The sequence below is a fragment of the Bactrocera dorsalis genome, chromosome 6, assembly GCF_023373825.1.
Source record: "Bactrocera dorsalis isolate Fly_Bdor chromosome 6, ASM2337382v1, whole genome shotgun sequence".
Taxonomy (NCBI): domain Eukaryota; kingdom Metazoa; phylum Arthropoda; class Insecta; order Diptera; family Tephritidae; genus Bactrocera; species Bactrocera dorsalis.
The window spans coordinates 31,229,359-31,243,119 of record NC_064308.1 but is presented as its reverse complement, the minus strand read 5'-3'; the positions used below and the strand labels follow the sequence as shown (position 1 = coordinate 31,243,119).

At 37.0% G+C, this 13,761-nt stretch overlaps 3 protein-coding genes and 1 long non-coding RNA gene across 7 annotated transcripts in view; 2 read left to right on the top strand and 2 right to left on the bottom strand.

The window, feature by feature from the left end:
- The first annotated feature begins 553 nt into the window (after positions 1–553).
- On the top strand, positions 554–3,534 carry LOC125779580 (uncharacterized). Its single transcript, XR_007423354.1, has 3 exons — positions 554–939; positions 998–3,330; positions 3,396–3,534. It is a non-coding gene; the product is annotated as an uncharacterized LOC125779580 (long non-coding RNA).
- Positions 3,535–4,502: 968 nt separating this feature from the next.
- On the bottom strand, positions 4,503–7,390 carry LOC105229006 (uncharacterized). Of its 2 annotated transcripts, none has more exons than XM_049460885.1 (7): positions 7,100–7,390; positions 5,459–5,504; positions 5,310–5,408; positions 5,177–5,244; positions 4,898–5,110; positions 4,699–4,836; positions 4,503–4,641 (listed from the first exon to the last, which is right to left on the bottom strand). In XM_049460885.1, exons 1-6 carry the CDS (start codon positions 7,109–7,111, stop codon positions 4,816–4,818), a joined length of 459 nt encoding a protein of 152 aa, XP_049316842.1. In that variant the 5' UTR covers positions 7,112–7,390; the 3' UTR covers positions 4,503–4,641; positions 4,699–4,815. The 2 variants fall into 2 exon arrangements, with proteins under 2 accessions (XP_049316842.1, XP_049316843.1); XM_049460886.1 differs by having other exon boundaries at positions 6,009–7,389.
- A 26-nt stretch (positions 7,391–7,416) lies between these two features.
- Positions 7,417–13,761, bottom strand: part of LOC105231504 (protein pangolin, isoforms A/H/I/S) — a 454,601-nt gene continuing 448,256 nt past the window's right edge. For all 3 annotated transcript variants that reach the window (XR_007423206.1, XR_007423207.1, XR_007423208.1), the window contains one exon: positions 7,417–7,555. The gene's annotated coding sequence lies outside the window, so the exon portion shown is untranslated. The remainder of the gene's footprint in view (positions 7,556–13,761) is intronic.
- Positions 8,791–13,171, top strand: LOC125779739 (uncharacterized). The gene is made up of 2 exons (XM_049461011.1): positions 8,791–9,007; positions 11,397–13,171. Exons 1-2 carry the CDS (start codon positions 8,791–8,793, stop codon positions 13,169–13,171), a joined length of 1,992 nt encoding a protein of 663 aa, XP_049316968.1.

Below are 13,761 nucleotides of genomic sequence, written 5' to 3'. Positions count from 1 at the left end.
GTTACATTATCACAGCTGATTTAGACACTACAAAGGGAAAAAAATGTAAACAAACAAAATTTTTTTAAAGCAATGAATCTAATTTCACCTTAAAATCGACCAAGCAAATGAAAAAATGCATCCATTATTTCTATTATATGGAAAATATTAAAAAAAGACGGCATTTATTTCAAAATACTATATGACAATCTTTTCTTTTGATAAATATTAAGCGATGTGAATTCTTGAATGACAATAACAGCTGTTTTTTGATCTTTCTAACGGCAGTGAGAACACTGTTGGGTTATGAAATGCTTAAATGTAATCTAACCTTTGAAATTTTCGGTCTGAACATAGTATTAGGGATAACAAATTCTTTTTTTAGCGCATAGCTTACTTGTGTGTTATGGATAACCGAAAGTATTTGTTACCCGAATATCTGTTAGTGTTATTATTTTCGTTATCAGTTTGTTATCTATAACATATAAACATGTTAGTAAGAACAAGCAGTGAAGAGATTATCTGTTACCCATTTGTTACTTCTAGCAAACTCACTTCTTTTAAATAAAACTCAGTTTTTTTTTATTATTTCGCTTTATTTAATAATAAAATCAAAATGATCAAATCTTTTCTTAAACTAATAATTTGTCTATTATTATTACATTCGGCAGAAAAATAATACAAATTAAGTTTATTTCAGTATAAAAATTATAATTCTAAAAATTCATATGTATATATAAAAGTAAAATTAGTAACATCAACTTAAAACTAATGTGTAATGTTGAAAAGGAGTCCGTTTCCAATGCGACTCTGTAACAGCAAACATGCATACTAACCAAAAATGTACAAACCATTTATTTAGCAGCAACAAACAGGTCTATGATTTTTTCACTTTAACTGTTCATTCCTGTTAAATACTTTGAATAAAGCGGAATCTCAACAGGTTATGGGCCCAGGCACGTGAGTCCCGTGTTTTTTGATATTTAAAATATTTAAAGTAAAGTAAAGTTTATACTAGTATCGCAATGAGTTCCATGTATCAGATTGAAAAGTTAACCTGCCTTCCCTTGAGATATTAAAAATAAAGTTATTAGAGGAAGGAGATCACAGGGGCACTTCATCTAAAACAGATCATTACAGTGAACAACAGGCGTTTCAAGCAACCACGAAGCCGATGGAGAAAAAGCGAGAGGAGAAGAGTCATATGAAATGTTACAAATGTGGTCAACGGGGTCATACAAAAATCAATGCAGAAATAAAGGAAAAGAAAAATCGACAGAATCGCAACAACAACATATGTCATTTACAGTTTTAGCAGCGACAGATGTGGGTGACTTAAAACACTCGAGTTGGTTCCTGGACAGCGGGGCGACGGCACATATGAGTGGCTCCCGTAATATTTTTACAAATTATGTCACACAAGCAGAGGATGTTATGTTGGCCGACAACAACATTATACGCGCAGTAAGCAGAGGCGACGTTATAGTTCAAACAGATTTTTGTGAGTTAAGGTTGGAGAACGTATTGCATGTCCCGCAAATGAAGGGGAACTTTGTATCGGTGAGTCGAGCTGTCGAACGTGGCTGTACAGTAAGCTTTAACAACGAAAACGCTATCGTAAGTCAGAATGGCAAACAAATTTTAAAAGCAGAAAAAAGAAATAAATTGTTTGTATTTGAGTGTATTAACAACGCGTGTTTTGGTGCAGCACAGTGCAGCGCAGAAGTTTGGCATAATAGATATGCCACTTAAATTATGGCAGTTTGATGAAGCTAACAAAAAATAAAATGGTGTTTGGCATAGAAAATGTGAAGTTCGCAGACAGTACGCAGTGTAAAACGTGTATGAAAAGTAAAATCCACACTCAACCGTTTCCAGCGGCGTCTGATACCGACGTATGCGGCCCATTTGAAAAGCGTTCTCTTGGCGGCTCATCATATTTTTTAACGTTCATCGATGACATGTCTCGGCGTATTTTCACATTTTTTCTCAAGTCTAAAGATGAGGTGTTTGAAAATTTCGTAACTTTCAAGAAAATGGTCGAATGCCAGATTGGGCGGAAAATCAAGGTTTTACGGAGCGACAACGGCCGAGAATACATCAACAAGCGTTTCGATGACTTCCTAAAACAACAGGGCATAACGCGTCAGCTGACGGTACCCTACAGTCCCCAACAGAACGGCGTCGCAGAACGAGTGAACCACACTCTTGTTGAAATGGCAAGAAGTTTACTTGTACACTCAAATATGCCAGCGTTTCTATAGGCAGAGGCGGTGCAGACAGCTTGCTATATCCGCAACAGATCGCCAACTGCAGCATTTATTGGCATGAAACCATATGAAGTTTGGAGTGGTAGAAAACCGAATGTAAAAAATATGCGTACATTTGGGTCCGTGGCTGTTGGCTTAGACAAAACGCGAAAAAATAAATTCCATGCGAAAGGTAAAGAGTACAGATTCGTTGGGTACTCCTTGGCATCAAAAGCTTACAGACTCTACGATCAAGAGAAGCATCAAATTGTAGAAAAACGTGATTTTTTGTTCTATGAACATTTCAAAGAATCCCAGTCAGATGATCAAATCGTTTTTGATGAATTACAGGAAATTTTGCCAGCTGATTCAAATCCTAATGAAGAAACATTTATTCCATGCAGAAGTGAAGTTAAACAGGAGAAACGTATGTACAATGAAGAAAGCGACGAACACGGCAGAGCATATGAGCCAGAGCTGGAGCAGAAACGTAAGATAGGACCAGGTAGGCCAAGAATTATTCAAAGCGGTATACCAGGACGTCCGAACAAGAGCTACATTGTTGTGCAGGCAGTGCAATCTGTAGAGATACCATTACCACAGACGTTTAAAGAGGCAGGCGGCTATGGACGCAGAGTATAAGGCATTGATGGCAATTGGCACGTGGACTGTGGCAGACTTACCAAATCGTGAACAAGTAATTGGGAGTAAATGGGTTTACACAGTTAAAAGAGATAAAACTGGCGCAGTTGAGCGGTACAAAGCACGTTTGGTAGCCAAGGGGTGCTCGCAGAAGTTCGGCGTGAACTATAACGAAACATTTTCTCCGGTGTGTCGATATGAAACGATACGCTTGATACTCGCGCTTTCTGTCGAGCTGAAGTTACACTTGCATCAGATGGACGTTTGTACAGCTTATCTCAACAGCGAGTTAAAAGACGTGATCTACATGAAGCAACCTGAAGGGTATGTAGACAGAACGTGTGGCGAAAAAGTGTTACGATTAAACAAAGCGATTTACGGCTTAAAGCAAGCTGGAAGGGAGTGGAACTCCAAACTGAGCGCGGTGCTGTGTGAAGTCTGTATAAAAAGGACATAGAAGGTATAAAAAGGACATAGAAGGTAGCCTTTGTTTATTATTAATCTATGTAGATGATTTACTTATAGCGTGCCAGAAGAAGTCTGATTTAATACAAATTAAAACAATGATCTCAAGCAAGTTTGAATGCGTTGATAAAGGCCCACTTCAGATGTTCTTGGGTATGCAGATTCAGCGCGATGGCGATACAGGCGACATTTCAATGAATCAGTCTGCCTACATAGACGATATGCTACAACGCCACGGCATGCATCAATGCAGGGCAACAACGACGCCATTGGATACAGGATATCAGGTAGCGTGCAATGAAAAAACGTGTGAGGAAGTGGATGCAACGGCTTATCAGTCTGCAATAGGCGAATTGATGTGGTTAGCTTTGACTTCCAGACCCGATATTTACCATTCGGTTGTAAAATTAGCACAAAGGAACAACAACTCTCACACCGAACATCTCACAGGGCGAAGCATGTAATGCGATATTTAGCAGCAACAAAACATTTGAAACTGAAATACCACGGTTGTGGGCAGGCGCTTGAAGGTTATGTAGATGCAGATTGGGAAGGTGATTTGAGTAACCGTCGATCTTACACCGGCTACGTATTCTTCCTGGCAGGTGGACCAATCTCGTGGAAATCGGAAAAACAAAATTCCGTAGCCCTTAGCAGTACGGAGGCTGAGTATATGGCTTTATCATCAGCGGCCAAAGAAGCATTGCACTTGAGACGTTTAATTATTGAAATTGGCTGTGGCAAGGCTAGTATATCAACAATATTGAATGGCGACAATCTTAGCGCACAGAATCTCGCTAAGAATCCAGTTTATCATAACAGGTCAAAACACATCGACATCAGATATCATTTCGTCAGAGAAGTTGTCCAGAGTGGTGACATAGAATTAAAGTACATTTCAACTGAAAATATGATAGCTGATATACTAACAAAAAATGTATCGAAAACAAAGCATTTACATTTTGTTAAATTAATGAATTTAAATTAGATTTCATGTAAACAGAATCACATTGAGGAAAGGTTTTGAAAATAAGTCCGTTTCCAATGCGACTCTGTAACAGCAAACATGCATACTAACCAAAAATGTACAAATCGAACAGGTCTATGATTTTTTCACTTTAACTGTTCATTCCTGTTAAATACTTTGAATAAAGCGGAATCTCAACATGTACAATTTAGAACTAATATTTACAACTTAAAACTAATATATATAAGTTTATGCTTTTTTGCTTAAAACGATTGTGACTTAAGGCCACAAATCTCCGGAGCTCCCCACAGATGTTTTTATCCTTGTCAGGAAGTATATCTAAAATGAAACGGTATAAGTTAAGGCGTTCAAATATATATCAGTAAAAAAACCTACCAAAAACTAACCCTACGACCTTTAGCTTTTGTAGGGCCCCTCTAAATTGTAGTGGTACATTAGATCGTCAGAAAACATACCACGCAGTACGCCGTTCACACTGCATTTTGCGACCTTTTACTTCAATATTAGCCGCATCTGTAAAAAAATACAGTAAATTATATTACATTCGCATAATATTTAAAAACGAAATATTTACTATAGCATCCGTGCTTTCCTTTTGTGAAAGTTTGTCTCCCACGAAGCGCACGTGCTCTTCCGATGACATGGGCAGTTTCGAAGCGAGCTCCACGTAATACTCGTCCTCCAAGTCACCGGTGATGCGGCTAATTGAATGATGCGTCTTTGCCGCTATGACGCGGCATTCGCGCAATAAATTACTTTGTGCCTGCACCTCGGCCTTTTCTGCCATCTAGAAAATTAAAATACAAAAATTAGCTCCTGTTTTAATTTGGTTATGTAATACTGTGTTACTTACTTTGTCCGTTAGGGACTTTTCAATGGCAGTGAGGCGGGTTTGAATGGCATCCAGCTTCGGGATTATATCTGAAAAACATAAATGCATTTTTATAAAGCAAATACTAATACATTTATATAATAATACATTATACCTGCATGACCGCCAGAAGATGGTGACAGTACCACAATTAGTGATGGTTCTACTCGAGGAGCGCAAACGAGGTTGTAAGATAGTTTTTTAAACATTTTATCTGTAAAAAAATATTATTAAAAAATTAAAAATATTTATGTTCAATACAACCTCTAGGGGGGCTCAACAGATAGGAATCAAATATCCACGTCGCAAACTGAAACAAAAAAAAATATTAAGTTGTCATTTAATTAAAAAAAACCGATTAAAAATGTGAACTAATTTATAAAATGAAATGTTAGTACTTTATGTTAATAATATTTTAAAGTTAAGTTGTTTATAGTAACAAATATTACTTTGAAAAAGATGATTTGTAAATACTTACAAATAGTATATAACAAGAGGAGAATATATTTGAGGAGTGTCTTTTTAAAAGAGAATGTCTACTTCTTAATTAATTTTTCAATAATGAGAAAACATTATAAGAGAAACATTTACTGATTTACCGAATAATGGTATTTCTGTTTAAGACTCACAATTTAACGTTTTTTTACTTACATGCGAAATATCTTCTTGAGATCAACATCCAAGTAAAGAGGTTGTGTATTTCAGCACTAAGGACAAGACTGCATAATTAGTTAAAAAAAATAAAATCTAAATATCCTCTTTTGAAAAGACACTCCTCATTAGCTTGAAGCAAGCTTGAAAAAGTAGAACGTACGAGACCACTATTACTTGAATTTAATTTTTAAAACACAGCCAGGTAGCTTGATGAATCTTCTTATGCTGGAATCTAGTACTACAGATAACAGATATTTCGGGCCTCGGCGAAGTCGATCAGCCTCAACCCATTTGGGGATGTTTCGTCGTGGAGGCTTAATTTACCGACCGTAGTTCGAAAAATACCTTCTTTGCCCACTCTGGCGTTAAAGTCGCCAAACACATTTTGACGGGGGCATCTCTCATAAGTGCGCTCCAAGCACTCATAAAAAGCATCTTTGGTCACATCGTCCTTCTCTTCCGTCGGGGCGTGGGCGCAAATCAGCGATATGTTGAAGAACCTCGCTTTGATGCGGATTGTGGCTAGACGTTCATTCTCCGGAGTGAATGATAGTACTCGGCGACGGAGTCTCTCTCCCACCACGAATCCAACACCAAACTTGCGCTCCTTTATATGGCCACTGTACTAAATGTCACAAGGACCTACTCGTCTCTGTCCTTGTCCCGTCCATCGCATTTCTTGGACGGCGGTGATGTCAGCCTTTATTTTCACGAGGACATCAACCAGCTGGGCAGCGGCATCTTCCCAATTAAGGGACCGAACATTCCAGGTGCATGCCCTCAAATCATAGTCCTTATTTCGTTTGCCATGGTCGTCATCAAAAGGAGGGTCTCGCATCCGAGGCTGTTGGTGGTTTTTCATTGGGGGTGTTTTTTACGTGGCGGGTACCAAACCCAGCGCACAACCCTATGCAGGGGATGTTTCGCCTTCTCACTTTAGCTCGCCTTCAAACCGATATTCTTAGGCTACCCAGAGGATACTTGGTCAAAGACCGGAAGTCGTGAGCTGCTTGAGTTATATGTAAAAGAATCGTTTCTGGCCACTCAAAAATGAATGGCGATCAGAGAACTTTCCTCATTTGCGTGAACTTAAACCTCCATACACATGACTCCGTCCTCCAATCGAAAATAAAATAAACTGCGCTTTTCGTTTTCTTCATCTTGAAAAATTGGGTATTCGTCTTTCCTATTCTAGCAAGTTAACATTACAATATGTTTAGAATGTCGATAGTTTTTCTCTATCTTACTTACGTAATCTACCATTCAATTGAAAATTCCAGAAAATGTAACAGTGTTAGTGATCAGCTGAAAATGTTTCCATGTGTTTGTGCAATCTGTTACCTCCGCCTTGCAGGGTACATCTTATTGTTTAGTAGATTACAGTTGTTGTCGTTGTAACGGGGCATCTCGACAGGAAAAAATGTATAGCATACTAACTGTCAAACGTATTGCTATTGCCATTGCCAAATCTTTACACGTATGTGGGCATTTGTTATAATAACATAATCATTTGCGCAAAGGCGTAGGGTAGGTAGGATCGAGCTGATGTAACGCATGCCTTGAGCTCTTGAAAAATTTATTTTATCACATTACGAAATGCCGTAGCTGATGTAGCGCATGTTTTGAGCTCGTGAACTCTTTAAATCTTTTATGAGGAAAATATAAAAACGAACGATAAATTGCGATCCTTTTTTTACAAATACATTTCTGGGGAAAATAAGATAATAAGAAAGGAGAAAGATGCTTTTTTTACAAATGTATTTCTGGGAAAAATAGGAATTCATATTTTTGAACTACTATATAATAATTGTGGCATAAATTTTAAATACCAGTTAAAATAATGAATTTAATATGAGCAATGATATTTTGATTTATGCTTGTATAAGTTTATTAAATTTAAGACTTCGCTCATTCCCAACCCAATTTGCATAATTATTCTGTAAATTAACAATATTAAACTAAATATTAATTTTTTTGAAAAATGTTATTTTGAAAATGTACTTTATTTTTATAACATAACACAACACAACCGTCTTAATACTCGCTCTTCTAAATTTCATATTACCGAAATGAAAATGCCGTTGGCATACATATGTGTAAATAGGATATGTTGCCTCTTCGAAATTTTCATAGAAATGAAAACTGCGCTGTCAAACTGCTGAAGTGAAAGCTTTTTGCTTACAATATATGGTAAACTAATTAGTTTGCCATACATATATTGTAAGCAATAGGCAATATGGAGTCTCCACAGGCATCAGGCACGGCAATACAGTTAGTAAGACATAGATTTTATCCTGTCGGGATTCCCCGTAAGGGGCCGATTGCGTTTAATGAATAAGTAGTTCGTTTTATAGCGGGATTCTGTAACCAGTCTCTAGTTTCTATTTGAGACATTTTGAGGTAAAGTCTCAATTTGTGACTAGTTACTATTCACTAAACAGTTTCTAGCGTTAGTCTCAAAATATTGAGACCTGGTAGTTTGCAGGTCACAAAACTAAAAAGATTTCTTGTCTGCCATTTTGAATGTACTGAATAGAGATCAACATAGTTATTAATCGATTGTCGTTTTTTATATTTTGTAAGCAACTCAAACACGAAAAGGTTAAAAATAAATCAATTTTACATAAATTTCGTAAATATTGTGAAACAAAGTGAACATATATGTATGTTCGCGCCTATCTGGCATCATCTTTCTAAACACATGTTTGAAGCTTCATGGGCAGAACTTATGTGCTTGCTGTCAAACCAGCTTCCGTTTTATCTCTCTTTTCAATAAAGGAACTCGACTTTTATTTCAATCCGGGTTAATATAATTCATCTTCTGCGAACACTATTAAACAGCAACATATTTTGGTCCTTCCAGCCGGATATCATCGCATATTAATGATATTCCGCAAATTCGCTATTATTTTCAATATTTTTCCGCATTTTTTAAATTAATGATGTCTTCGGCTAAAATTCGCGACTCCGCGCTAAACGCTATCAAACGCTATTTGCAATCTAGCAAAGTGGATGCTCTGTCGGTAGACACTGAGCTAATAACTACTTACCTTCAATTGTTGGAGGAGCAATGGATTCGGTTTTGCGTAGCACAACAAGAGGTGGAACTCACATGTGGTGACGAGAACGTTTCCATGGAGGAGCAGGCACGCATAAAAGGTGAGGAGTAGTACAGCACCGCCAAAGCTAACTTGAAACGCCTGTGCGCAACTCAAAGACAGCAGACATTGCAAACTACTGTTCATGATTCAACTGCTCCTGTACCGCTACCAAAGGTACAGTTGCCGTCATTTAGTGGTGATCCAACTCAATGGCTTCCTTTTCATGATGCTTTTTGCTCACTCATTCAAACAAATGTCAACGGACGGACAAAAATTACACTATTTACGAAACTGTTTGAATGGGGAAACATTCGATTTGGTGAGTAGCTTAGCAGCAGCGTTTGAAAAACTACGCTACTCCCGTAGCATTTCATTTTACTCTTGCTACCGCTCTCACTTTGTCGGGAGCCACAGCATAGCCTTAGCATAATAATGTAAAAGAAGTGCTTTAGTGGCTTATTACACGCAGCAACTTTTGTCTCGGCAACTCTTGGTTTATGGGCGAGGGGGCGACGAGGAGAGGAGAATCGCGCCGAGTTTCCAGTGTTCAGCAACTCGCTTTGTGTTCTCATTCGTAGCAGTTCGCTGCGACGTTTTTCGACATTCGTGTTCTTTCTTTCGTAGTACATAGTTGCATTTGCGTATATTTTTTTTAAATTAATATTTGGAATATATTTAAAAAATTTAATTTCATCTTTTGGCAAGTAATTTGCAAATATGTATACAGATATACATAATATAATAAAAATATTTTAGAAAATGGAGTATGACGAGTATCGAATTAATTAAAGATATTTTGAAATTTATGGAGAAAGCCATACAAATTGATTCAGACGATAGCGAAAAGGGTGACATATGTACATACTTATGTGAAAGTCTGTCATATAATCTTTGTTTTAATTTTGAATTTTAAATAAAATGTATTTCTTAATTGTCAGAACTGATTAATATATGTGATAGAGTGTCCCAAATACCCATAAGGAAAAAGAAACGACAATGGGTTAAAGTAAAGAATAGACAATGGGTTAAAGTAAAGTGAAAGAGAATGAGAAAAAAACTCGAACAGAGTTGCGCAACACAAGTTGCTCGTGTGAAGGTAATGGGCGACAGCAAAAGAGAATCGCCCGAGAATTAGCAACTTTTGTCGCCTCGTGTAATAATACACTTACTCTGCTCCGAGTTTTGTTAGTTAAAAAACTGTAGCTGGAGCGGGAGCAAAACATTAAATTCTGCGCTATGCTCTGGCGTAGCGGTAGCAAAAAATTGGGAGCGGTAGCACAGCAGAGCTAATGAAAATTTTCATGTGCTACAACTCCCGCATGTGTTTGTTTTTTTTTCTTGTTTGCTATTTTCTGTCATAATATTTGAATTAATTGAATAATTCAATCAAAAAAATGTTATGCAAATCATTTTGGCACTTGTTGCGTCAAGTGACTTTATAAATCTAAAATCAAATATTTTAAGAAATATATTAATAAAGTGAACAATCAGAATCGTTATAAGAGCCGATAAAACTCCAACTGGAGAGCATTCAAGAAGATTCAATGCACCAACCATTGATGAAGTGGCCATTGTGATTGTTGGCGATCAGTTTCAATCTCGAGATATTATTCTTCACCGTAGAAATGAACAATTACAACGTGTTTCGGAGCTTCATCGTTGTTACGATGCATTACAGTATCCTATATTGCACTGGAATGGCCATGATGGATACCATATAAATATCCCAATGATTAATCCAAGCACAGGTACATAATATATATCGTGCTCATAAATATTTCGTTTAAATAAAAGATTTCGATTTTGAATTGAAAACTTCTAAATACGTTTTGAAACGTATTTTTTACAGGTCTTGATGCTCAAAAGAAGGTCAGCGCCTTGAATTATTATTCATACAGATTAATGATTCGCGAAGGAAGTTCAAATTACATTTTGAGATGTAGAAAACTGTTTCATCAATACATTGTGGACATGTATGCGAAAATTGAGACTGAACGTCTCAATTACATCCGGTTCAATCAAAGTAAATTGCGATCAGAAGAATACATACATTTGCGTGATGCAATAACAAATGATGGGAATTTGAATGATATTGGACGTCTGACGATATTACCAGCATCTTATATTGGAAGTCCTCGCCATATGCACGAATATGCGATGTCATACGTGAGAAAATACGGCCGACCAGATTTATTTATTACATTCACATGTAATCCGAAGTGGAGCGATATTCAAAATAATTTGTTTGACGGTCAATCAACAACAGATCGTCACGATATAAGTAAATGCACGTGTTTTTCGGCAAAAATTAAAAGCGCTGATGAATGTAATTGTGAAATTGCGCGTATTTGGAGAAGTGCGGTGTTATATGTATTCAATCGAATGGCAAAAGAGAGAATTGCCGCACGCACATATATTGATATGGTTGGTTCGTAAAATCACACCAGATGAAATTGATAATATCATATCAGCCGAGATACCAGATCAAACAATTGATCAAGAATTATTTGAAGTCGTCACAAAACATATGATTCATGGCCCATGTGGCGTACTAAATATGAATTCACCATGCATGATTGATGGCAAATGCTCAAAGCGTTATCCCAGAGCATTGACTTCCGACACAATAACAGGCAATGATGGATACCCGTTGTATCGACGACGGTCTACTGAAGATAACGGTAAATCAGTAATGATGAACATACGTCATCAAGAAATCATCGTCGATAACCGCTGGGTTGTGCCATATTCACCACTTCTGTCAAAAATATTTCAGTCTCACATTACCCTTGAGTATTGTAATTCCGTCAAGTCAATCAAATACATTTGCAAGTATGTGAATAAAGGAAGTGATATGGCTGTCTTTGAAGTACCTGATGCTGACAATAGGAACGATGAAATTACTCGATATCAAATGGGCCGATGCGTTAGCAGCAATGAAGCAATTTGGCAAAATGGTCAACGTGTTTATTTTACGACTGAAAATATACAGCAGAGAGCAGCACAGCCACCAGCGACTACTTTAACTGCTTTTTTTCGACTTTGTGAAACCGATACATTTGCCAGAAGTTTGCTATATACTGATGTACCTCAGTATTACACATGGAATACATCATCAAAAGAATTCCAACGACGTAAACAGGGTACAGCAGTTGATGGTCACCCAGGTATATATTCAACAGATGCTTTGGGCAGAATGTATACGATTCATCCCAACAACGCGGAATGTTTTTATTTGCGATTGCTATTGGTGAACGTTCAAGCACCAAGATCGTTCGAAGATTTGAAAATAGTTGATGGTCATTTATGTGAGACGTATCGCGAGGCATGTCACCTACTGCATTTGTTGGAAAACGATTCACATTGGGAATCGACGCTTCAAGATGCATGTGTTTCATCTTTACCACAACAAATAAGAATGCTTTTCTCGATTATAATATCAACATGCATGCCATCGAATCCACTGGAATTATGGAACAAATATCAAGATTACATGACGGAAGATATTTTGATTCGGATGCGTCGTAGGTCAAATAATCCAGATTTGATGATTACCTTGGAAATGTACAATGAAGCATTAATAATCATTGAAGATATGTGTCTTAAAATTGCGCATAAAGCATTATCACAGTTATCTATGATTTCACCTGACCGTCCGATGCATGATTTGATGGATCAAGAATTGCAACGTGAACAACAATTCAATTGTGACGAATTGATTGAATTTGTGCAATCAAATATTGACAAATTAAATGATCAACAAAACTATGTATATCAAACAATTTTGCAAGGTGTTTCTGACAACACTGGCGGATTATATTTCTTGGACGCACTTGGTGGAACCGGAAAAACATTCATTATTACATTGATTCTGGCAGCTATTCGATCACAGAAAAAAATTGCTTTGGCTCTTGCTTCTTCTGGAATTGCTGCCATTTTATTGGACGGAGGACGAACAGCACACTCTGCATTAAAATTGCCATTGAACATGCAAGTGAGTGAAACGCCGACATGCAATATTTCAAGAAATTCTGCAATGGGAAAAGTCTTGAAGCAAGTAGCGATTATTCTGTGGGATGAATGTACAATGGCCAACAAAAAATCGCTCGAAGCATTGGATCGAACTATGAAAGATTTACGCGGAAATCAACAGCTGTTTGGTGGTGCCTTGATATTGTTATCAGGTGATTTTCGACAAACATTGCCAGTTCTTCCTCGATAAACTCCTGCCGATGAAATAAATGCATGTCTGAAATCTTCTGCTCTCTGGAGATTTGTGAAAAAATTGACGTTGAATGTCAATATGCGTGTACTATTACAAGACGATTTATCTGCACATCAGTTTTCGGAACAATTGTTGGATATCGGAAATGGAAAAATGCAAATCGACAATACAAATAGAATGATCACCTTGCCCGAAAATTTTTGTACAATTTTGCAAACAAAAGAAGAATTGGTCGAATGCGTTTTCCCAAATATCATTCAGAATCACAGAAGCCATGATTGGTTAGCAGAACGTTCTATATTGGCACCGAAGAATATACGCGTCAATGCAATGAACTTTCAAATTCAAGAAAAATTTCCAGGTGAAGTCATAACTTATAAATCCATTGATGAAGATGAAGCTGTGAATTATCCAATTGAATTTCTGAATTCATTGGAACCACCTGGTACACCGCCACATCTTTTGAATTTAAAGGATTGTTCAATACTTTAATCATTACAGAATATAAATCTGTAAGGAGGTTCAATGAAATATATTATTGATTCCATTTTTAAGGTTGGTTCACCAATCATATTACTACGGAATAT

What these genes read in the sequence shown, in the direction of transcription:
- LOC105229006 (XM_049460885.1), bottom strand. An exon ending in TCTGTTGAGCCCCCCTAGAG is followed by an intron (nt 5,409 to 5,458) that starts GTTGTATTGAAC and finishes ATTTTTTTACAG; the next exon opens with ATAAAATGTTTAAAAAACTA. An exon ending in AAAAGTCCCTAACGGACAAA is followed by an intron (nt 5,111 to 5,176) that starts GTAAGTAACACA and finishes TTAATTTTCTAG; the next exon opens with ATGGCAGAAAAGGCCGAGGT.
- LOC125779739 (XM_049461011.1), top strand. Translation starts at nt 8,791, where the DNA reads ATGTCTTCGGCTAAAATTCGCGACTCCGCGCTAAACGCTATCAAACGC. An exon ending in GGAGCAGGCACGCATAAAAG is followed by an intron (nt 9,008 to 11,396) that starts GTGAGGAGTAGT and finishes AAATCACACCAG; the next exon opens with ATGAAATTGATAATATCATA.